Source organism: Pempheris klunzingeri, chromosome 5, assembly GCF_042242105.1.
Source record: "Pempheris klunzingeri isolate RE-2024b chromosome 5, fPemKlu1.hap1, whole genome shotgun sequence".
Classification (NCBI taxonomy): Eukaryota; Metazoa; Chordata; class Actinopteri; order Acropomatiformes; family Pempheridae; genus Pempheris; species Pempheris klunzingeri.
The window spans coordinates 25,172,671-25,197,131 of record NC_092016.1 but is presented as its reverse complement, the minus strand read 5'-3'; the positions used below and the strand labels follow the sequence as shown (position 1 = coordinate 25,197,131).

General features: G+C 45.7%; 2 protein-coding genes across 2 annotated transcripts; both read left to right on the top strand.

The window, feature by feature from the left end:
- The first annotated feature begins 4,166 nt into the window (after positions 1-4,166).
- On the top strand, positions 4,167-4,550 carry pth1a (parathyroid hormone 1a). Its single transcript, XM_070830589.1, has 2 exons — positions 4,167-4,253; positions 4,299-4,550. The coding sequence occupies exons 1-2, from the start codon at positions 4,167-4,169 to the stop codon at positions 4,548-4,550; spliced, it is 339 nt and encodes a 112-aa protein (XP_070686690.1).
- Positions 4,551-5,304: 754 nt separating this feature from the next.
- Positions 5,305-19,884, top strand: LOC139201304 (BTB/POZ domain-containing protein 10-like). Its single transcript, XM_070830582.1, has 8 exons — positions 5,305-5,445; positions 12,403-12,662; positions 12,777-13,098; positions 13,944-14,046; positions 16,495-16,615; positions 17,957-18,154; positions 18,463-18,573; positions 19,357-19,884. Exons 2-8 carry the CDS (start codon positions 12,464-12,466, stop codon positions 19,839-19,841), a joined length of 1,539 nt encoding a protein of 512 aa, XP_070686683.1. The 5' UTR covers positions 5,305-5,445; positions 12,403-12,463; the 3' UTR covers positions 19,842-19,884.
- The last annotated feature ends 4,577 nt before the right edge of the window (positions 19,885-24,461 follow it).

Below are 24,461 nucleotides of genomic sequence, written 5' to 3'. Positions count from 1 at the left end.
CTGGTGGATCACTGATCACCACATCTCACCCTTTTGTACCCATGTTTTCTCATCAGCTATAGCCAGCTAAAGAACCATGTATTTCCCTCAGGAAAAGAGAAGTAAATGTTGAACTTGCATTGATCAGGTGGACAGAGATACAACTCTAAATGAATGTATATATCTTTATAAATGTATATATAACCAGGCTCACTAACACGATCATCATAGCAGTGTTGAAAGGTCATAACGTGTCATATGTCGTGTTAGTATTTCAGTTTTGATGGATCATTTCGTTTTAGTTCGTTATCTTCTTCAAAATGTCCCATCTTATGCTACATAACCTTTTCAGTGAACCCCCCAAATCCTTTCACTTATCAGTTTTTCTATAAAATCCTCTCGACATCACATCTAATCACAACCTACATCTGTAAGGAGCTGCTCTCTTGTCCAAACTCTTTGAAGTGACTTGAGACGAGCGGCATGTGCACAATGTTATTCATCTTTTCTGTCACCCATCTCGGGACATGCCGTCACCCTCTATAAAAGCCAAAGCCTTAACCTGAAATAGCAGCCCTCTTCTACTTATTTACTCCCCTGTAGCTATTCTTAGGTCTTGAGGACCAGCTTGCTTTACTGATGCACTTGACTTGCATTAGCTGTGAATGTGAGTTTCATGGTGATGCCCAGCAATTCCTTTGTTTACAGCTCCACTTAGCACATTGGCCTACAGTGTAAAGATGAATCCATTACAAATGATTTACTCTACTGTATCATTTGACTATCAGGCAATAGGGCCTCTTGTTTGTGTTGTTAGAGGGTTGCTCACGTTGACTTAAAGCTTTGCCTTGTTGTATTCCCACGCACCTTGTTGCCTTTGCATGCCATAGGTAACATGCTACACATTAAGGCGGCATGAGGTAATGAGGACAACAAGGTTTGGGAGCCGAGCTAAGGTCAGAGGTCGATGCGTTCAGCGGGTGTCATCTAAACAGGCCGTGGCCAGCGTGGTCCATAATAGTATCACGGGTAAACAAGTGGGGGTCAGTGTCTCCTAAGGGCCTCAGCGATCACTGTAAATCTTGTGAAGCTGGTATGTAAACAACTTTAATCGCCGACCATTTGAGACATTTGTTTTTGTATCAACAGATGCAATAGCTGACTGGAGACTATCAATGATTGATTACTTAATGCGTTAATGTCATGGTAAACCATTGATTGGTCATTCAAAGCTTGTATAAAAGATTTTGGAAGTAAAACCTAACAAGCTGAAGAGATGTATCTTCTTTTACAGACCCATTTCAACAAATTTGCATCTTCTCTCATCCTCTTTGCCAGAATGAAAATCAAAGTCACTTATAAATCTTTGGGCTGCTCGGCATGACATCATACTCTGCCTCCTCCACCGCTGCTGTCATGCTCTTTTTTCCTCACGGAATGGAAGAAGGGCGCGAGGACGATGATCAATATGTTTGGACCTGTCAGGGATGATCACCCTGGCACCACTCACACTGGAGCTTTAAAGCTGTTTTGCTTGGTTAAAAGATATTTCTTCTTTCCTGGCAGCCTTCGTCGTGAGATACATTTCGACATAACGGCTTCACCATAGATTAAGAGCCCGGTGTGAACAGAGCTGACAGTGTCATGACATAGCCATTCGCAGCTCCTGCTACATTTAGAAAACTCATTCCCTCATGGTTACCTAAGGTGTGGCGTGTGCGACCATAATAAGAAGTGCTTCTTTCTAACATGAGCCTTGTGGTCCAGTGGATTGGTCTTCCTTGGGACACTTGTGGCGGAAAGCTGAGGCGGGAGAGCTTGACCCTGATGCCTTAATGACACCCAGAGAGGGAGGGTGGAGGGTGAAGAGATTTGAAATTCAACAAAAAGTCAATATTATTATTCAGCTTTTGTGGAGACTATATGGTTTGTAAGATGACATGGTTTCCTGTAGGAGGCTTATGGCAGCAGATGGACCATCAGTTGATATGTGACTTACTGTCCCCCCCCCCCGAGAGAGACACAGAGTTGTACGGCACACTTTGCCTCTGAGGAAGTTACAAAGTAGTTTATGGAGGAATGGATGCTCATAAACTTACATAATACAATGCAATCTGTTTTGTTTATAGTACAGGTGAATAGTAGCAATTATTACATTGAATATAATTAATGTGATTATTCTTACTCAACCTGAATTTTCCATAAAACCTTAAATGGCCAGTTGAACCAAATCACCCAAAACTATTTGTTTAACTGTTTTAAACTAGTCCTGCGTCTAACAATGTACTTATGTAAAAGTGTAGCAGAATTATCAGCAAAATGTATCAAAAGTTAATGTGCATATGCAGAATAGTGTCAGTGTTATATTATTCTGTAACATAGTGGGACAATTATAATTATAACTGGTGTATCAGTTACTTTATGTGTGTAACGTAATTTACATCACATACATCTGTTCCATATGTAACATAAACATTTTAGCCCAAACCGTAAAGTTTTCCCAATCCTAACCGAGTACTTCTGGTGCCTAAACCTAACCAAACCGTGCCCATTTCACTATGTTAAGTATACATACATAAGGTAACTTAAGTTACAAACGTGCATCTTTTACCCAGGAGACCACTGTTCATGGTCCCTGTGAAACCAAAAGTCAACGGTGACTTATTTTTAACTGACGTAAATTATGTAACTTCCATCTGTTCCGTATCTATCAATCCGTAGCTTTACTGCCATAGAATTCAACCTATTCTGTGGTTTCGGTATTAGGACAAAAATACATCTGAGTGAGCCATAATTCTCCAGATGTTCAGAGATTCAGAGTTCAAGTTCACACACACTCACACTCACACACACACCACTTATGACCAAGACAGTGACGGCAACAGCATCACCCACTGACACACCCCCTGAACTCCCACTTACTCTTTGATTCAGGATGTTTTCTCTGACGTCAGGTCGGTGTAAAAGATCTTTTTTAGGGAGGCGAGCACATTAAAAAAATGTTAATTCTTGAGTAAAGTGCCTATGTAACCAGGGAGACTGATGACCTCATGGTCAATGAGAGTCATAAATCCATCCAAATGTTGGCACTATTGTTGTGAGGCACGCTGGGAGTCAGACAAATAAAGGTCACATAAGATGTGGACTAATAGATCTGGCCACTCTACAGCAATAGGAGAAAAAAAAAATAACAGAGAAGCATGCAAAATTGAAAATGTGGAGAGAAGCTCTGCGCTAAATAGTGCTTTGGGAAAGTGAAGTTTTAGTCTGGGAAACAGGGTTTCTTGTAGTTTTGCATAGCTGTTCTTTGAAATAACTAATTTGTCAGCATACATGCATACGATGATTAAACAATGTATTGCCACCGTAGGAGACATAAAATGTCACTATGGGCACCGAAGCCCTCTAAATAAATGAATGGATTTATATCAGGGAAACAGAGGCATTCCTTTGAAGGATTGGAATTTTGGTATATGTGCGAGTGTGTATGTCTGCACGTAAGGTGTGCGTGAGGGTATTTGAGTTCAACACGCAAAGCCATTTGTTTGGACGAATATGACAGTGGTGAAAGCCTGAAGCTCAGAGGAGGTGTTGTCATTCCTGTCCTGCCCCCCTCCAGGAGCTGGAGGCATGACATCAGCAGCAATAATGAAGGCAGCTCATCAATGGCTGGGCTCCCGAGCTATAAAAGGAAGTTGGAGAGTCCAGTGGTTATCATAACTGATTTGAACAATCCACCAAACCAGAGTGACTTCACTTTATACTTTACACTGGCACGCAGCTTATGCTTTTATCAGACCAAGGAGAAGCCACCACCAGAGGTATGTTCTGCTTGTTCTACCTTATAGTCAGAGATGTAGGCCCACCTACACACCCCAAGTCAAGTTTATTCCATTATTTATGTTGGTTAATCATTTCAAGTGGATCTTAATATATGCTTGAATGTAAATAAGTATGTGGGATTTCAAGATTTCAAAAAATTAAAATCTTAATAAGAATGTAATATATTTTGGTTAGATCCAATAACTTTCTCATTTATTTCAACATAAGGCTAAACATCAGACATTTAAAATGTATTCATATCTTTTTTTTTTTTTGTTGCAATGTTGCCTTTTAAATGTTTTGCAAGTTCACAAAACAGTCTGAGACTTTTTTATTTTTCATTTTAACAGGTCATCAAGGTCAACATGCGAAATCTGGACTGTAAAATCGTGCTCGTTTCACTCTGCGTTTTACACCTCTTCAGTGCCAGCGAGGGGCGCCCCCCAAGGTCCGTTAGACCGCCGGAGCCTGTGTCTCACGCTCCCGTGCGCGGTAAGAGGACGGTGAGCGAGGTCCAGCTCATGCACAACCTCGGGGAGCACAGGCAGGTGCAGGAGCGGCGCCAGTGGCTGCAGATGAAGCTCCGGGGCATCCACACGGCCGCGGCCCGGGCAGCCAGCGGGGAGCCGGGCCGGGCCAAGAGGAGGCTGAGCCCCGAGGAGCTGCCCGACCTGAGCGACCTGACGCCGGAGGAGATCCAGTACGCTCTGAGCTTCTTGGAAAAACTCCTCAAGTCCAAACGGCCATGACTGCGGGTTTATCTGACCTACGACTCACTCTACATTTCCAACATCCTTTTTACACATTCATAGGCTACTTTTTGTTTTGCTTGTCAGGATTTGTCCGTCTTTTCTTAGAATGTACCTTTATCTTATTTATTTGATATATTCATTCTATTTATGGTTATTTATTTATGAAATTGGTATTTGTGGGAGCGATAAAGGGAAACTGTGGCTCGACAGGACGAGGTTTCCTCGTTGTGTATGCACTTTTATTTAACAGGTGGTGTTGTAAACCACTCGTAGCTATTTCCTTCAACAAGCTGAGGGAGATGAAGAGTTGGACCAACAGTGTTCTTTAGGAGGTGACAGTGACAGTCCTGTCATCTAGTTTAAATGTGTGAACTTAAATGATTACATTGTACTCGTAATGGTACTTATTTTCTCTTGGATGTGACTGTAAGCTAGGGCTCATTAAAAGGCTATGCACTTCAACATAGATATGAATTCTATATTTTTATATGTATGATTAACTACATGAAATAGACCATTTTATTTTTTATATGTTAGCCGTGTATAATGCGAATAAATACAAGATATACATGAATTGAATTGCTTTTATTGTGTTTTGGATTTGTCATTTATTGTGATCTACATTATCTACATTCACGCCTCCGTTGATAGTGTGCGTGCGTGTGTGTGCGCGCGCACGCGGGAGGTCGTCTCTTGGAATGTGCGGTTTTCTCGCGATATTTCACGCGAGTTCTTCGTCCCCGGACCAAAACAAACAGCCAAGTGTAGTTCATGTAAGCTGGAGGTTTGTAAGAAAACTCTTGTCGTTTTGGATTCAGCACACTGGGGTTATTGTACGGCGGAGGGTTTCGGCAACCGGACGACACGTCTAACCGGGATGTAACGTACGGAGGTAAAGAAAAGTTCTCTTAAAGTCCTGTTAGAAGAGCCAGAAGAGCTAGTTAGCTAACCTTAGCCGCCTAACGGCTGACGACGTGTTTAGCTTAGCGGTCGACGCTAATTTTAAAGGCTGACCAAAAAGTCTAAAACCCTCCCAGCTGCTTTATAGTGTCTGTTAGGCTCGGTGTCCAGTGACTTCTTGCTTTCGGCAGAGTTGGTAACTTAAGTTCAACCTCATTTTAAAAGTAAGAGCTGATTTTAGTCTCTAACGCAAACTTCTCAGCATCAGAACTGACAGTTGTTGGTGGGGACAGAGCAGATGTGTATCACAGTATTTACTGTAATGGCATCTGTTTAACATGCAGGGCTATAAGGCAGTGGGGGTTAATATTGGTTGATCTCACCCCACCTCCAGCCACTGTAGCCCCACAGTTTGTCAAGCATGAGGAGCCACGTTGTTACAGAAATTCATCAGCGTTAAATTTACGAGTATCTGTGTTATTTTTCCCCCTTCATAAAGCTTAGCTAATGTTGCTCTGCTGCTTGTTTTGCAGCTCTTTGCTGAGATGAAAGTAGATTTGGTCCCAGTATATCTGGCCAGTTTAGCCCCCCATGATGACTGATGTGAACATATAGGAACACCTGGAAATAATCAGAAAGTTTGAGGATTCAGAAACATTCAAAAACACACGATGTTTTGATATGTAAAAAGTTTGTAGCAATCAAATTTAAGCAGATTTGTGTCATTGGTCAACTTAACTTAGCAAAAGGGGAAGCAGATCAAATCCACCTCATCTGGACACATGCATTAGAGGAGGGGATACAACTCAGAGTCCTGACCTTTTGAACAAAGGAGTTAACTGGACGATTCCACAGATTTGCTAAAATGTGATTGCTAACAATAGTGCAGAATCTTAAATATTTCTTCATTGTTCGTGTCAGAAAGTCCTGTGTTTTTAAATCCTCAAACTTTATGGTTTTTCCTCAGGTTTATGCGAACATATTATGAACATACTAGATTTTCAATGTGGTTTCATACTTTTGGACCCCACTGGTATGTCAATGCTAGACATGTTCATAAACTGGATGTTTGACATGTTTTGAGATCAACAGCGTTGCTGTTCCTGTGTTGTTTGCATAATCTTTGATGGATGATCGACGTGTGACTTAGATTTACTGCCACAACTGAATCATTTAGGAGTTCATTTGATAATACACCATCTTATTAAAGAAGAAACACGGCAGCGCTTGTTGTCTAGTGGATAGATTGAGTGGTCATGAGTTTGGTGTTGCAGTACAGACAGATGTTCAGATGGTTAATCCCACACTGTGCGTTATCTGAATTCCCAGTGACTGTTATTCTGAAAGATAAAACTGCGGTAAAGCCGGAGGTGACCCATTGATGGCTCCATCTGGATCATGAAATGAAGGAGTTAGCAGTTGACCATTGCAAAAATGGCCGATAGTGCTCTAGATACTGTACTCTTTACACAGAGTTGTCTTATCAGTGTCTGATAGCAAGAGTTATTCAGCCATGTGTCTCCTGTGCCTTCATGTAGTATGACTTATCTTGTAGTGTACAGAACTCTCTCGTATTACATGTACAGTTCTGATCACTGAAAACAGCCCTGAATCAACCAGGATGAAAGGACTAAGCTATGTTATAATTCATGGCATGTTTTTCACTTTTAATCTTGATGGAACCAGAGAACGTAAGGGAACATCAGTGAAGGTTTAGACCTGTATTTTAATAGGGACTTTTAGAGCTTCTGTGATTGCCTATAATTTAATTTGGAAGCCTTATCACATAATTATTTTCCAATACCTGCATAATATTCCAATGTATGTTTTGTTGTTCTTACAGTTTTATTTATTTATTTGTGTCCCACATGTTTGCTTTTCGGCAAGAAGGAGAACTGCCTTAGAGAGTGCCCGTTTAATGCTGCCTTCACATGATGTTGGAAATATTACAGTTATGCGCTCAGTGGATTTTTACACAACATCATTCAACATACTGGAAAATAAATCGAGCAAGAACGGTAGATAAATAGGCTATCCATGTTCCCATGTTTTATTTGAGAATTTAGATTCCGGCAAGATGCATAATTTCCCTAACATTTACGATGTTAGGGCTCGAGGTGAAGATGACGCCGAAGACATCTTGCGGTTGATAATATAACAAGGATGTGTTTGGCTGTTATGAACGTCCATGAATAGCACTAATGACACGGAGCACCCGGAAGTGGGAGCTTACGAGGAGCACGTGAATGCAGCATCGCTCTGATTCAGTCGAGCACGCGGCCATTCACAGTTTCAGGTCCCTCCGGTGACTCTGAATGACCAGCCGGCGCGCGTCCCCCTCGCCTTTTGGACACATTTAAAGGTTCGGGCCGAAGCGGTGGATTTTACCAGCGAGTTGGAGTCCGGGTCGAGTGTGTGAAACGATGCTGATGAAGTTGGAAAGTAATGAGCGAGGATGCTGAAGCTGCTGGCAAGCCCGCTTTGTTCGGAGGAGCGCAAGGCTTTTGTGCCGCTGTCATCCCGCAGCTCATCCCCTGCTGCTTTGTCTTCACTTGGCCCTCGGATACCGACCGGTAGGTGCACGGCCGCTGTCAAAGCACCGGGGTTTTAGCTCGGTCATTGTGTTACACGTACACACTGTTAATGCCCGGCTCTTGGTAGGATTTTCTGTAATTAATATAATTGTAATAGTGCCCTAGAAAGAAAATCACTGGCTGGATTATCCGTGATGGGACCCTGTCTGTCTGAGTAAATAGTGATGATGATTATGATATTTAATAGTAATCTTTTATGCTCCGTGATATTATAAATTCTCACGATTTTCCTAAAAGTATCAAAAAATGGATGATATTCACATAATGGTCATTAAAGGGCATTTCCCAGACTGTATCCAGTATACAGCATCCTTTTACTGGATTCCAGCCCAGACTGCTGCAGAGAGCAGATTCCCTGCCTTTGCCCATCAGTGTGGCAGTGTCAGCAGCCCCTAAATAATAGATGGGACCCTCACCCCTTGGGGCTCTCACCTCATGCTTTTAATAGACTGCCAGGACGCCTCGCGTCTTTGTCTGAGCTGTTGTGTCTCAGATAGGTTGGTGAACTTGACTTGTATTTAACACAGTGAACCTGCATCCAGAGCTTTTGTAAGCCCTACAGGCCATTGACCTATTCAGCAAAAAAAGGTGGAGGGGGCGGGGGAGCCCAGTAGGAGGAAACTGGGCAAGTGAAACGTTAGCCCCCTCTAGATCTCTTTGGCTGTGTGAAATCCTGGCTGCTGTAGATTTGCATTGCCACGTGAAAGATGAGAGGAGCTGTCTGCCCTGAGTGAAATATTGCCTCCTCAGTTCCTTTGTTCCCTTTATTCTGCTTGTCTGGCCACTGGCTGGCCGCCTGTTGGGCTGCTAGACCTGCTTTTGTTTTTATTATCCCATTTCTGCCAAGCATTAAAATCCCATTGGAGATAAAACATGCAATTATGCTCTGTGAGGTACTAGTCTATGCACATCATGTTACAGTCAGTCGTATCTTACTGGATCATTAAAGGAGAGAGTTTGGAACAGGAGACCTACTTGTTTATGACAATATTCTCTTCAGTATAATGTATGAACAGACTACTGGTCTGTGCCTTTCTATGAACAGCCTTGAATGCTTTTTTCACATTTTCAGTAGTAGGTGGTGTCTGTTTTTTATGCTGAGGAAAGTGGTTCTCTGTGTGTGTCCGACCTGAACACCTGAACACACTGAAGCAGGAGAGGTGTGTGTGCACGTCTTCCTCTCCTCAGCTGCTATGGTGACCCTTGTCTTCAAGGACGTTGAGTCTGCAGCTATACTGTGAAGCAGACACGTTAAAAACAGAAAAATAGCAGGGTCTAGGGTCACTCTGTGATTTCTGAAATCTTACCCTCTTGGTTAGAATTCAAACTCATAAGTTATCGAGCACCATGTGCACTGGTTTTGTCAGCATTTTTTATTTTTGACAGTATTAAATCCTTTATAAACATGTATTTACATAATTTATGTCCACGCAGGGTTAATGTTGGTGTGCTGTGTGCAAGATATAGTTTTAGGCTTCACAAGACCGATGGGGCGCCATCAAATAAAAATGAATCCGTGACCTTGACTCGGTGTAGCGTAGGCGTTAGTGGGAATTGAAGGTGATATGCCATCATCGCACTGCATTGTTGATCATTCTGTGCGAGCGGTTCACCTGTCTTGCTTCATCTTGGTTTGCTGTCTGTGTCTGTCTGTGTCCGTCTGTGTCCACCTACCCAGACAGTCAGCCAATTAGCCTCTTAATCAGTCTGCTAGTCAGCGGGCCACTTACCAGGCCATTCAGCACGTTAAGATGTCAGCCAGCATCCAGGGAGGCTTCTGCTATTATCAGCCTCTGAAGCTCTGCCAAAACAGAGATGGCCTTTCCACTGGACATGGTGCACGGAAACAGAAGACTGAAGTTTATGATTTCTTTTTCAAACAGCTCGCCTTCAGACTTATGGGCTGATATGGACTTGGTTTGTTTTTAAATTCTGTCTCGGTGAGCTAGTTCCAGGCTTCGTGTGTTGGTTTATTTATGTGTGTCTGGTCATGTGCTGTGCTGAGTAGAAGGCAGTACACAGGCCGGCTCTTTATACGTCACTAACTCAATTCTTATAAAATAATAAAAAAGCGATCTCCTGCTCTCTGTCCCTCCACCCCTCCTTTAACCCATTTTCCATCTCTGAGATTCCATAGCCTTCAGTTGATGGTCCTCATCACGTTTCATAGCAGCTCTTCTCAAGAGAGCAAGGCTGTCTTCATTACTGAGACCTGGATGTGTTTCTGCCCTACAAGCTCAATGCCATTGTTCACATACTGAACACTGTCACGGTAGAAGTGAGCTGGACACATTCATCTGTACAACTAGAGGATGTGATTTGTCAGAATACAAATGAGTAATAATGTAGATATAAAATGGTCGTGACAGTTTTTTCCCTCATATCTTACATTAATACTTAAACCTTTTGATGAATAAGGCGATCCTGTGTGATCCTGATCCTTGTTTTTCTCTGTGATACATGTGGCGATACATATCCAGTCGAGTGTTCTCTGCAAGCGTTAATCCAATGCTCATACAGTATTACTGGTTCAAATGCTTCCACATGCAAGCACTCCTCCATTTTATGTTTATCCCTTCTCTCGGGTTCAGGTCTTCATACTATTAAATGTGCATTTGTTACTGCATTTTATATATTTATAGCACACTCTGTGCTCTTGAGCCTGTGCATTATTAAATTCCAGTCTTCAATTACAAGTAAGCGTTTCATCAAAAGTAACAGAATGAAAAAAAGGCCATTTTAGGCAAGATTTAATTAGATTCATCAAAATAAAAGCCTAAAAACAAAAATGTCAAAGTTCATCTATTCATTTTTTAGCACATCACATTTAGATTTTGAATGGTCCTCAGTTGTGTGTGTGTGTGTGTGTGTGTGTGTGTGTGTGTGTGTGTGTGTGTGTGTGTGTGTGTGTGTGTGTGTGTGTGTGTGTGTGTGTGTGTGTGTGTGTGTGTGTGTGTGTGTGTGCGCATTAACGTATGCATGAGACTGAGTGCGTTAAAGTCCTTTCTGAAATGGAGGGCCGATGTCATAACAGCTCTCTCAGGGCTGCTTGTCCATCTCTGGAAGAACACAGTGAACCACTCCAGAAAGCATCACTCACTCCAAGGCACAGTGGGGTGGTTGTTACCAATCATTCCAAAAATCTCTGCAAAACCAGCCTGTTGAGCAAGGAAACAGTTGAGGCCATTTCTGTTTGTTGTCCTGTACCTAAGTGAGGTCCGCTCACTCAGATTGCCTCACATGGATACACTCTCTAATGGACACCGGGGCCGCACATGTGTGTAGCTACAGGCTGAGGTTGGTGGTTTTGTGTCGGCCCTGCTTCTGCAGCACTCAGCCTCTGTGAGGGTTCACACGAGTTGACTGCAGGCTTTTTACAGGCTCTCTACTCTTCTCAAAGCCCAGCACGCAAGAAAGCAAACCCCTTTACCCCCTGGGTGATTTCTCTGAGTATGAGTGTGCCAGGAGAGGATCTAAAAAAAACGCCCTCAATCTCATTGTTGCATGAAATCATGCATCAGTGCTCTGGTTTCTATAAGATCGGCAGTGGCATCCCACTTGGACACGAAGTTGTGACCATATCAAACTTTTATGGCAGTGTGGAATTCAGTTACGTTTCACAGATTGTTTTCCATTTGTTAAACTATCTGATTATATTGTATATAATAATATATAATTATAACCATCTGTATATACTCTTTGTAGAATATTTTACTTTGATCGCAGGCTAATCTGGTGTTACACAGTTACGCATCTTATAATGTTTGAAATAAAATGCCTCGTCGTCATGTTTGTGTATGTACCAGAGATTCACTGACATGGCCGGCAAAATGAAAAATGCTTCTCTGTTCCGCTCTGCTCTGCGTCTAGTGTAAATCCAGCATTATAAGGTCAACCATCAGCTCTCTGCTGTGTCGTTTTAATGACAACTGGCTGACTAAAAAAGCATTAAAACATACAATCAAAGTTCTATGAACAGCTGGTAAAATGAACAAAGTGACAATATATGCGTTCATTGCTGTGCTTGTTGCTATGAAAGGAATTCTTTCACAATTGCATTTATAGTGTCACTTGAGATGTGATGATGACGGCTTAGGTACCTTGAGAGTACTTGAATTTTATTTTGTCAGGCACAAGTTGAAGGTTTTGAACTGATAGTCTCTTCCATGTCCAGCAGTAGTTTCACAAGTGGCCCATAACCTCCATAACTTCAGCAACAGTGCCTTAATTCAGCATCCAGCTGCAGAAGGAACAAGTTGACCAAAACCGTTAAATAAAGAGACACCTTGTGAAGTTAGAAAATAAAAACTGTACTCAAAACTTAGATTTTGTCTGTGTGTGCTCTCGTCCGTCAGTGACCAGCATTGTGGTTTGCCAGCATTGGACTGCGACCACCAGCAGCAGCAGGTCAGCACCATGAGTCTGTACGGGGCCGGTGCCAGCGCCGGCGCCAGTGGCAGTGCCGTTGGAGGGGCGAGAGAAAGAGGGGGAGCAGAACATTACAGAGAACAACGGCGGCGCTCCAGCGACCGCTCACGGGACTCCTCCCATGAGCGAGGAGAGAGCCAGCTGACGCCCTGCATCAGGAATGTCACTTCTCCCACCCGGCAGCACGGTGAGGAGAAAAGAAAGAAGACATGATTATGAGATGTCTTAACAACGTGCGTGTGCAGGATGTGCCTGACTGACAGTCTGCTACACTGGTGTTCTTGTGTCCTTTCTCCCACAGACCGTGAACGTGGCGACGGAGGCTCGTCCTCCAGATCCTCCAGTCCACGTCCGCCCAGGGTTTCTCTTCCCTATTCCCAGGTCGGAGGGGCCCTGAGCGGGGGACACATGCCTCGGCCCCTGGGTCCTCCTGGAGCAGACCACCACTCCAAGACACTGGTCCAAGGACTGTGTGATATGATCTACGTGTATGACCTGAGCAGTAAAGAGGGGCATCGCAGTGGACTGAGACTAGGAGAGAGAGTGACGCTTATTGTGGACAATACAAGATTTGTGGTAGATCCTGCCATCTTCACAGCACAGCCTAACACCATGCTGGGCAGGTAAGGGCTGATAGATTTGACTAAGGTGAAGGTATCCTTTGTGGCATCTGTTCAAGGGAGGAGTCATGTTAACAGCACCTTACAGGTCCCAAGCATAGATGCAGCAATAAATTCTACAGTCATTTAAATGGGGAAAAGATCATGAAATGCATAAAACAGCTGGCAGAATAACCAGTAAGTTTGTTTTTGTTGAGTGGGAATCTAATACTTTAGATTTACTTTGGAAACCTGTTCAATACATTATCCAACTGTTGAAGAAAAGCAGTTTATGTTAGGCATGAGTTTTCAAACCGTGGTGCTATGGACTGTAAGCGCTGGGTGGGGAGTGTCGCAATTATTCTAGCAGATCCATGTGTAACAGTAATGTTATTGTTCTGTCCCTTTTGGCTTCACTAAAGCGGATAAATATTTTGGATTTTTTTTCCTGTCTACCATCTGCCATTCCCAGAAACTAAAAGCTTCAGCCATTTGTGCAGAAAGAACAGCGCCCTCGTCCTGTTTTGTGCCACATTCCCCTCTCACATCCCAAAGCACTCCGGCAGACTCGGGGTTAAACCGTAGTGATGTCGTTTTTGTCACACTCAGGAGTCTCGACACACTCCACCATAACGTAACACATGGGGTTTGCTTGTGGTACATATGTGTGAATGTTACTCATTCACAGTTTGCTGATGCTTAAAGATTCACACTGTTCTTTTCTGATTGCAAGGAAGCTTTGAAGCCTCTGCTTCAATGTCTTCAAGCTTTAGTGTGCTCTTCGGCTCTCCTTGGGCTCGGTTCTTTTACTTGTGATCACAAGCTGAAGGAACTCTTGTTTTTTCTTTCCGTCTGTTGTTTGTTTTCAGGATGTTTGGCTCCGGGCGGGACAACAACTTCACCCGGCCCAATGAAAAAGGAGAGTTTGAGGTGGCCGATGGCATCAGCTCCACTGTCTTCAGAGCCATTCTGGTGAGAGCTGTCTTAACTTCCCTCTACACCTTCTGTCCTCCTCCCTCCTCTCCTTCTTATGGCTCTGCTGTTTCTATCCCCCTCCTTCTCTCCCTCCTCTCTCTTGGGCTCAGTGAGTCCACAACCCTTCTGGAACATTGACTGCATCTCTTTGTTTTATTCACTTTTCAATTCTCCTCCCACCCTCCTCCCTCCGTCCCTCCGTTTGAATTACACTCAGGATATCTCTCAGTATCGCCTCTCTTTCTCTACTCCTGTTCCCTGGCCTCCAGTGCTCTCTTCCTCTCTCCCCCCTGCTCTGTGCTGTGCCTCATGTGTCAATCACCAGCAGCAGTGCCTCTGGATTATGTGCATCCTGAGTTCTACAGGCACATGTGCCTTTCTTCCCCAGACTGGATCCCTCTTTTTCCCTTTCTCCTCAGTTATATCTTCAGTCTCCAGTTGGAGATTATTAAGCAAAATGCAGTCACTCACCCTGGAGCCATGTTTATAGAAAGAAGCTAAAACACCCCAGAAGAGATGGTGTTCTAACCCATTTGCTACAAATTCAGCTCTTCTAAGTGTAAGAAAAGTGCCCGAGAGATGCGATGTAAGTGTCTCCTACAATTAAAGTAAGACTAAACTCCTTCAGTACTGTTGCTTGTAGTATCAAACACTTACCATCGCCTAAAACATGGCTCCTCAGAGTTTGGCAGGGGTGCAAACTTGTCACCTCTCAGCAAACATCGCTGTTTCCATCCCAGAATAGATCATTTATGTGATTCATGTAGATCTGAACGTTTTTGACACGGGGTGAAATGGCACCTCAAACATAATATGGCCGTCGCGTTACCACGAGCTGGGACGTCATGGTCACCCCCAGTGTAGGGTCAGGGTGTTCAAGTCTTTGTCACCTCTTAACCTCTGATGAGTTTGTAGATATACACAGTATACTTTTTAAACCATGTTTCTGTTGACCAGGACAAAAGAAACCCCTGCTACGGTCCCTTTTTTCAAGTGTTGTGAGAGGTTCTGACCCCACCCTGTGGTAAGGTTTCAGGCTATAGATTTGGGGAGTTGAGCTGATTGATATTGTGAAGCGTTTCTAGTATTTTGCTCCTAATAGAAGGCTCTTGGTATGAAGTGGGCCGATACAACGTCACTACAAAGTAAAGCCATATAATGTATAATAGAATTTTGTCGACAGCTACTGCTGTAAATAAGTAGTGTAAGACGCAGGGAGGCCCTCGCTGTGTGCCACCCTGCTCTTGTTCCCCATTCTTCCTGTCTGCTTCCCCAGCCTCTCCCAGACGTGCCGCTCATTATTATGTAAATGTGACGGCGAATGACAAATAAATCAGGTTGGTGAACCATAAAACGCTGTGAATGAGCCAATTCACGTTTGCTTAGTTGTCATGGAAAACCAACATGGATGAGAAGCCTGTAAAGCACTCAGGGGGGAAAAAAGGACATTTCATCTGCATCCATCTGCTGATAAAGCTCATGGAGCAGGATCGAAAGCTCTGGATGAGCCACTAAAGGGGCCCTGTGGTGAGATGACAGTTGTTCTCTCAACTGCTGTCTCCAAGGTCAAGAACAAACTTTGACACTTCAGTATGAGTTTAGAGAAGGTGATGTGTGTACAGTGTGTTACAGTGTGCAGGTGCTTGTATTTTAGTGCTCGCTCATCATCATCATCTATTCACAACACGACTTAAGAGGAAACGTTCCTGAAAGCACTGCTGATGAGCTTTTGTTGATATGTGACTTCCAAAAATGTTTCTGGCCAGAGAACAGCACTCTGTTTGCCTCTGCTGTCTGAGTAAAGGGCTGATAATTGCGTGGTAGTTATGGAACAGTGGATTATGGCATGAGCATGTGTGTCTGTAAGCGTCAGAGAAAACCTGAGGAGACAAGGGAGAGCAGCGCAGAACGGGGAGAGAGAGAGGGGGGGGGGCTGCCTGAGTGGTGCCGGAGCTTTCTGTCGTGTGTGCCTGGTCTCTCGTCCTCCTTGCAGCCGGCAATGTTTGAGTGGAAACTCTCCAGGGAAACAGCCGCTGTGAGCGTCACAGAGACAGCGGGAGGACGGGGAGTGGAGCGGGGAGGGAGAGTGACGTTGTTGGCTTTTGCTTTGATCACACTTTGCTCTCCACCCCCGCTTCTCCACTTAGTCTCGCTCTCTTCATCTCCCCTCTCTCTCTCTCTCTCTCTCTCTCATGTGACGTCCACTGGATTTAACTTTCATCACCGCTTGCTCTCCATCCCTCCCCCTCCTCTCCCTCATCCATCTCTCTCGCTCTCTCTCTCTCTCTCTCTCTCCCGCCTGTGTGAGTGAAGCAGCATCAATAATGGCGTCTTGTTTTTTCTCCCATGCTTGTGTGTGCGTGTGAACACCCGCCATTCTGCCTGTTTCTTCATTTGTGTGGCTGCTTGTGCGTCTGCGTGTGTGCACGCTGCTGAAAATGGCAGGATTACTACAAGTCGGGGATTATCCGCTGCCCTGACGGCGTTTCCATTCCGGAGCTGAGGGAGGCATGTGACTACCTCTGTATCTCCTTCAACTACAGCACCATCAAGTGCAGAGACCTCAGTGAGTACACAGAACTGTGCTGCAGCTCGTTTTGCCGTTTACTGTCTGAACTGTGCAGCGCTGCAGACTGATGTAGTGGCTGGACTTTGGTGAGTGTGGAGCGCACATCATTTTCATTGTTGCTGTGTTACTGCTCAGAGAGGACCACAAGCAGGCTTGGTCTGTTTTATGTTTAAGGCAGAACGTGAACATTACTACATATTTGATGGGTAGAGACGGCGACTAAGTTATTTTCTACGTCAGTAGTAGTAAGTTAGTCATGTTGTTGATAGACAACAGCTGCTGCAGCTGTTCCTGGTAATGTAAAAGTTCTTGTCACTGGTAATCTGCGGTGCACTTCTGTCCCCGCAGCAGATACCTGATCAGTGTAAGGACACAGGCTGATGGAGCTGCTTGTTTCATCACTGTTTGTGTAAATTCACATTTGATGCACCTGTGACATCATACTGTTACACAGGACTGTTATTTGGTTGATGATGCACGTCTGTCTGTCTGTTTGTCTGTCTGTGATATTTGTGTTGTTATTGTGCCTGTTTGTGCCTCTTGTTTGTGTCTCTGTCTGTGTGGGAGGAGCAGCTGTAGCTCACAGGCTGCTTTGTGTGTGTGTGTGTGTGTGTGTGTGTGTGTGTGTGTGTGTGTGTGTGCGCGCCGGGCTCTAAGTAGGTCATGATTAGCTGTGAGATTTAATGCTTGTTATGCAGGCGCATAACCAGCCAAGCCGAGCAGCAAGAGGGTTTTCAGGGTTTGTACTCATTATTTGCTGCTGTTTAAAGTGGTCTTGGTGGTTCACTGGAGTCTAATTTGAATCTCTCGTCTGGGTAGACCCACGCTAAGGCTGCACATATAAACCATGCTTTCTCTGTGAGGTTGTGTTCAGGAGTCTATTATATTTGCATTTATCGCGTTGAAGCAGCTCCACACAGGTAGTATGTAGGTCATAACTGGTGCAGTGCTACCTGAGCATTATCAACTGTGAGCTAGAACTTTCCATGAGTACACAGCCCTGTGCACAGAAGACATTGTAGTATAATATATATGCAGTATTGTATAAACTGGTAAAGAAGTAAGAGCAGGGCAGACTGCAGTTAATAAGAATAATAAAACCAGTATTACTATTCTATCAATTGGCAACATCAATATGTTGGGAAACAGCATCAGGACGTCACTGAGGCGCCCTGCAGAGTTTTTCTCTTTACTTTCACCAGAACTCATCGTGCATGTACTTTAGCAGTGGTGACTGTCAGGGGAGTGCATCACATGACCCACGAGCTTCGTGCTGGAGGAAAAGTAACATCCTCTCGTCCCTCTCCCCTCATGGATGTCCTCACGCTTCGTCCCCAGGCGCCCTGATGCACGAGCTGTCCAACGACGGGGCCCGGCGCCAGTTTGAGTGCTACCTGGAGGAGATGGTGCTGCCGCTGATGGTGGCCAGCGCTCAGAGCGGGGAGAGGGAGTGCCACGTGGTGGTGCTGACCGACGACGACGTGGTGGACTGGGATGAAGAGTACCCTCCACAGATGGGAGAGGAGTACTCACAAAGTAAGAGACTGTCACTGACACTGGATCTGTTTCTACGCCCTGATTAACCCAGCCGCTCAGGTGACCTGTTGTGGTCGTGATTGGTCTTGTTGTGGTGTCTGTTGAAGGAGTTCTCCTGTAGTTTTACACTTGGGCTCATATTTTGGTGTCTAAATGATTCAAGGTACAAAAAGTTTTGGAATTGGTCCAGTAGATCGCCTCAGCGTTCTCCTTCAGCAATAACAATAAAATCTTGTTCTTTAAGGCAGTGCCCACATCGGAGCAGCTGCAGGAGATCGTGTGTTGACTGTCCCTCTTTTCCTCAACAGTCATCTACAGCACCAAACTGTACCGCTTCTTCAAGTACATAGAGAACAGAGACGTGGCCAAGTCGGTGCTGAAGGACAGAGGGCTGAAAAAGATCCGGCTGGGAATAGAAGGTACTGAGCCGCCGTGGTTTCGTCTCCCAAAGTGTAGGAAAGTCAGAAGGAAGGCTTTCAGTAGAGCCCTGACTCTGTGTCTGCTGGCTGGGCCTGGATTTTAAAGTCAGGAGAGTTGATTAGTTCTCTGGGGGCAAACACTATTTGGCAGATGGGTCACTTTACAACAGCTTAGAGTACAGTATCCCAGAACTTGAACAACAACACCGTTTGCCCCTGAGAACCTTTCTGAGCTGAACAACAAAAACACTTTTAGGTCACTTGTTAAGGGAAAATCCTGGAACCTTCCCTCTGGGCCACAGTGGGAAACCTTAGCCAGGCCTGTACATAGGATTTGGCATCACTGTACATCTACACACTGGGGATGATGTCAGCACCCTGTAAAGTCCTACTGGCTGAGCCTGAGCCAATAGTTTCCATAACAGCACCAATAAAATGCTCTGAAAGTGTGTTTTTAATGAGATGTCAAATGGGAGCAGTAGCTCAGTGCTGAAAATACTTAGTTCACTACTCGGTGGGTGATTATGTGCCAGACCTTTTCTTGGCCTTTCAGCAGCTTCTGACCCCTGCCAAGAAATAGTCTGATACATAACCCCCACCTGCCTCCCCACAGTCATAAGGACATAAGGTCTGAGCTAAGTGGCTGCTGGCTCCTGAGACACACACATACAGACACGAGTGTTAACCTTCACCTTGAACCCGGGAAGAAATCAAATAAGCTGATTTCCCAAAATGAAAAGGTCCTTTAACCAAACACCGCTGATGGTCACGTGTTTTCTCCAGGCTACCCGACCTACAAAGAGAAGGTAAAGCGGCGGCCTGGAGGTCGCCCGGAGGTCATCTACAACTACGTCCAGCGTCCTTTCATCCGCATGTCGTGGGAGAAGGAGGAGGGGAAGAGCCGCCACGTGGACTTCCAGTGCGTCAAGTCCAAGTCCATCACCAACCTGGCCGCTGCCGCCGCCGACATCCCCCAGGACCAGCTGGTGGTCATGCACCCTCCGGGGCCGCAGGTGGACGAGCTGGACACTCTGCCGCCGGGCGCCAACGACCCCCACCAGCCGCCGCTGGGGCAGGGGCCGGAGAACAACGCGGGCCCTCAGCTGGCGCAAGGCTACGAGGGCCCGAACCAGCAGGCTCAGGACAGTCCGAGCCAGGCGGCGCACAGCCTGGCCCACAGCAACCAGCAGCCGCAGCACAGCAGCAGCCACACTCAGGCCACTTACCACTATGAGCCGGACCCAGACTCACCGTCCCCCTCTGCATGAGACTGGCTGCACACAGAGCCCCCCCCCTTCCCCTCCCCCTCACCGCTGCGTTCACACCAACAGCAACACGTGCCTGTCTTGCTTCATTACACAGAGATCAGATCCAGAAAATGCTAATAAACTAAAGCTTTGCCACAGTCGCTGTCTGAGCACTGACTGTAAAACTCACCCCCCCCCCCCCCCCCCCCCCCAGCATGCAGGAAATTAGGAACAGGAAGCACAGGAACCTGGAAGCACACGTCCTTCAGCCTCTGTCAGCTGAAATCAAAGCACTTCTGGCCACTTGTTGCTTTCAGTGTGAACGCAACCTCTGCCCCTCCACCCCCCCACCACCCACAGTACCCTTCACCTCCCCCCTCCTGAGTGGCAAAACACCACTTTGCCTTGTGTGGCACGTCTGCTGCAGCCTTTTCTCAGTCAACACAGCGTCCGAATGAACGAGAGCGTCTGAGCAGCCAAGGACGGACGGAGCTCATCAGCAGGCCTCCTCACCCTCCCCTCCCCTCTCCTCCCTTCCTCCCCCCCTCCCCCCCGCTCACTCCGTCTTTTATTTATCTGACCAAAGGAGAGTTCAGTTGCACTCTGCATGCATGTGAGAAGACAGAGTGTTGTTTTACATTGTAATGAAGCGTGTCTGTGTCTGTGTGTGTGTGTGTGTGTGTGTGTGTGTGTGTTGCTGGGATACTGTACCTCACTGGGGAAAGTGGATTTCAGTGCCTCTTCATAGTCTTTATTAAGGGGCTGGATACGAAGTTGGCTGCGAAGATTCACTCGTTCCAGCGGACGTGAAGCCCTTGGCGAAAGGGTTTTTTATTTGACACAACACGTCGATGTTCTGATGAGATTGGCCCCCACCCTGTTGTTCTTTTAAAGCAGCTCATTTGGTTCCCAGTTTCCGTTCGCGTCCACGTTTTCACCCGTTCGCTCCACTGCTGCTCGCGAGTCCTGGCCGGCCCGTTCGTCACCACTGCTGAGAGCACACAGGGCGTCAGGAGTCGGAGAAGTTGAACACAATGATTTTTCTAATAAAGAGCATTCACAACACTCGGATGACTGACCTCTTTATTTTAGTTTGTTAGGAAACAGAAGTGGTGGCTTGTGTCCAGACTGCACTGAACTCAGCTGGTTGATGAAGGTGTAGAGAAGAAAATCTTCACAACTGACTGTAATTTCCAGCAAAAGAGGAGCAGCTAGAATGTGTGCAGGAGAATTAAAAAGACATTAAGCTCCTGTTGTACGGAGGCCCTGCTGAGAGGCAGAACTAAAATAAGAAACCTTAAAAGTAGTGTGGGAGGGTTTCTGAGGGTTTGGCAGTGGATGAAAGAAATGTTCAAGAGCTGGAGATGACCTGACTCGGGATAAAATATGCATGATCCACAGTAACTATGATTATCTAATGTAGTGTACGCTCAGGCTTTACAGAACTTTGGCCCACGGAGATCAAACCACCAACAAACTTAAGAGTTCTGTGTAAACTCTGAATATTAAGTATCATCTTAAAAATTAGTTTTCATCCTGCAGGAACTAAGAACTTCTTTTTGGGCATCAGGGACGTAAACACACATAATTATCGTAGTGGAGAGTGTATGAAGCGCTGACCTCCATTCAGCTGTCTGGTTATTAAAGAGGCCTGTGAAAGCAGTGGCATTTGTTCTTTTTGGCCTCTCTCTCTCCGCCTCCCTCTCTGTCTCCCTGCCTCCCTCCATGCACGCAGACCTTCCAGCAGCTGGATGGCAACATCATATAAAAATACCAGTAGGCTGCACTGATTGGCTGACAGGAGCTCAGGTGTAAGCCAGAGTCACGTATGAACACACAGAGAAGAAGACAAAACCCAGCGAGTCCATAATGACAGAAACAAATAATTTTATTTTAAAAATATTTCACTGCTGATACATACAATACACTCATCATACTCATATATATTTGCATAAAGTATACTCTTAACATGATAATATTTAAAGATTTGATACATTATTGTCAGGTGGGGAGGGAATATCAACAAGGGGGGGACACCTTATTGTAGTGTAGCGTAAAAACATTGAAACAGAAAACCACTAGAACAGATACAGAGGGGACCTCGTCAGCTGCTGCCTGATTGGAGGAGGACACGAGAGGGGCGGGGCCTACAGGTATTTTAATAACAGCAGTCCCGTTTCAGCCCGTGTGCACGCTGAATGAGGGACGTACACAGCCGGGCCACAGGACATGCTGCAGCACCCCCCCCCCAGTCGAAGAGGCTCTTTTTACAGGGCTGCCAAACGTTCAGCCACAACTGGTTCATTAAAACGTTCTGCCCATATGGAAAGAAAACACGTCTGCCCAGTTTGTGTCTCTCATGAATTAACGTTGTATTCAAGGCGCACAGCCCAGCATCTGTTTTTCTGAAGCACGAGTACTCTGAGAAAGGCCGTTGCACAACACCAACGCTGCCCTGACTGTGTTTCCACAGTCCTCAAAGACTCCTCCGACCATCTGGAGGAGAAAATATCCCATATTCCAGAAACAACATGAACCAAAGTTTTAACAGTTTGATGGTGAGCAACGTTTGTCAAAAAAAAACAAAAAAAACTTTTGACAGTCATCAGCAAGAAGAATCAGCAAGAATCGCACTTTAAGTTAGGAAAGGAACATTTTCCTTCAACAGTCAAAACTGATCGTGGATCAGATGTAGCTAAACCCTGGTTGGTGCATGCAGTACGTGACTTGACCCTGTTCTAGGAAAGTTAAAAAGTGTCTATTTATTCACCCTGGATGGTTAGAAAGGTCTCTGAAGGCCGAGGACAGCTTGACAGATCGTTGGTGACTCGGCTTCATCTCTGTGAGCAGAATGTAACGATGGCGCATGAGAGGCACAAACTGGGGACACACTTCACATACAATAGTGTGCAAACCACTTCATTTTACTTTACTTTGTCAAATGGATTAACATTTCCAGTATATTTGAGGACGTCTTACTGTGCGTTTGATTCCAAAATGCACGCCGAACCTGAATATTTTCCTTTTTTTATATATATATTTGAGACACATACATCAGCATTTCAAATACATTCAGTAAAATGCCTCTCAGGAGGGATCGTTCCTGGAGTGCTTTTTGGAGACAGTAATTTCACAGATGCATTCTGGACATCAAATGCACTTGAACTGGATTGAGGCCAAATTCATTTTCCTCCCATGCGGGCGGGCAGAGCGCCTCCTGGGGCTCCTCTCTCTCCGTGTCCTCCTCTCTCACTCCGACACCAGAGGGTCTGAGAGGCGGCGGGGCGAGGAGGTCGCGTTGAGGGTGTTGGTCGGTACCACGGAGGAGGAACGGAGACACTGAAACGAGGCGCTCCGAGCCGTCCCTCCTGACCCTGCTGTCGGCCACAGGACGTGATCAGAGAATGTCGATGAGCTCCGTCCCCGTTCCACAGTCGGTCCTACTCTGCTGGATCACTGTGGCCTCCCTCTCCGCCTCATTGATCTGTTTCTATCCTCACCCCCTGCCTACTCTGTAGCCCTCTCTGCTAAAAAGGTAGTTTGCATTGATGGTTAAGTGTAGCCACAGGAAGTCTGTGTATTACCAAGTGCTAAACAGACCAGATTCATTCATGAGTAACATTTCCAGTGACGACTCACTGGAAATGTTCAGGCCGTTTTTGCAGCACAACTTCACTCAGAGGTATTTTTTTCTTTAACTTCTCCCACCCCCTGGAAAAACCAGTCGGATGGGGGCTGCTGCTAAAGTCAAGCCCGGCGCTGACGGCGGACCTGTTAGGTAAGATTTGAAATTTTCAGATCACAAAGGCAGAAAAACAGCTTTCTCAGGGCCTATCACAATACTGATCCAGGGTCAGGGAGTAGAGTGTAGTGACTGACGGTCTCACTACATCTTAAGTGCTTCACTTGTGGGGGGTGGGGGGGTGAGCGGGTGGAGACCCTGTGACCACCAGGTTATTATGTCAGCTCGCTGGCGCTGATCAGCCTGCAGAAAGCCCTCGCTAAAATGGCAGTGAAGAACGTTTCCTCATGGAGGAGCACTTGAGTAGTCTGTGTGTGTCATTGACTTGCTCTCTTTTAGGACCAGAAAACTGTCTGCAGAAAGACATCAAGCGCCGTTACAGCCACGAGCTGCTGCTCCCACCGCTGTCAGCCTCCTCCTCCAGTACAGGAAGAGTCTCTACAGCGGGTTCTTCTTCTTCTTCTTCTTCTCCTCCTGAGCCGCTCGCCATCGTCATGCTGTCACATCCTCCTGCAGGCTAACATGTGCAGAACACACGCTACAGAACGGAGCAGCAGAGGCCTTCACAGGTCCAGGTCACTTTTTCCACGCTGAAAACCTGACCGGCTCAGAGTTAGTCTGAGCTGGGGGGGCTCGGGTGGGACTGTGGGACAACACTGGGCTCTGAGGTGATGTGGGCACCAGTTGTGCGATGTAAATGGGAAAAGTGCACAGGAGCCCGATCAGTAAATTAGTTTAGCTGCTCTGTCAGAGAACATTAAGAAACATGGAAGTTTACGCTCGTACAACATGTATTCCTTCACCTTTCACCTGTTAAGTGCCAGCTCAGAGCCCCCGTTATTCAGATCAGGGCCCTTTTTCATTCATTTATTACATCAGGTTCTGTGTTGCACTTGTCT

Excerpts from the sequence above, each read along its gene's own strand:
- pth1a (XM_070830589.1), top strand. The coding sequence starts at position 4,167 with ATGCGAAATCTGGACTGTAAAATCGTGCTCGTTTCACTCTGCGTTTTA. Across the intron at positions 4,254-4,298 it reads AGGGGCGCCCCCCAAGGTCC|AGGACGGTGAGCGAGGTCCA; the intron begins GTTAGACCGCCG and ends GTGCGCGGTAAG.
- LOC139201304 (XM_070830582.1), top strand. The coding sequence starts at position 12,464 with ATGAGTCTGTACGGGGCCGGTGCCAGCGCCGGCGCCAGTGGCAGTGCC. Across the intron at positions 12,663-12,776 it reads TTCTCCCACCCGGCAGCACG|ACCGTGAACGTGGCGACGGA; the intron begins GTGAGGAGAAAA and ends TTTCTCCCACAG. Across the intron at positions 16,616-17,956 it reads CATCAAGTGCAGAGACCTCA|GCGCCCTGATGCACGAGCTG; the intron begins GTGAGTACACAG and ends CTTCGTCCCCAG.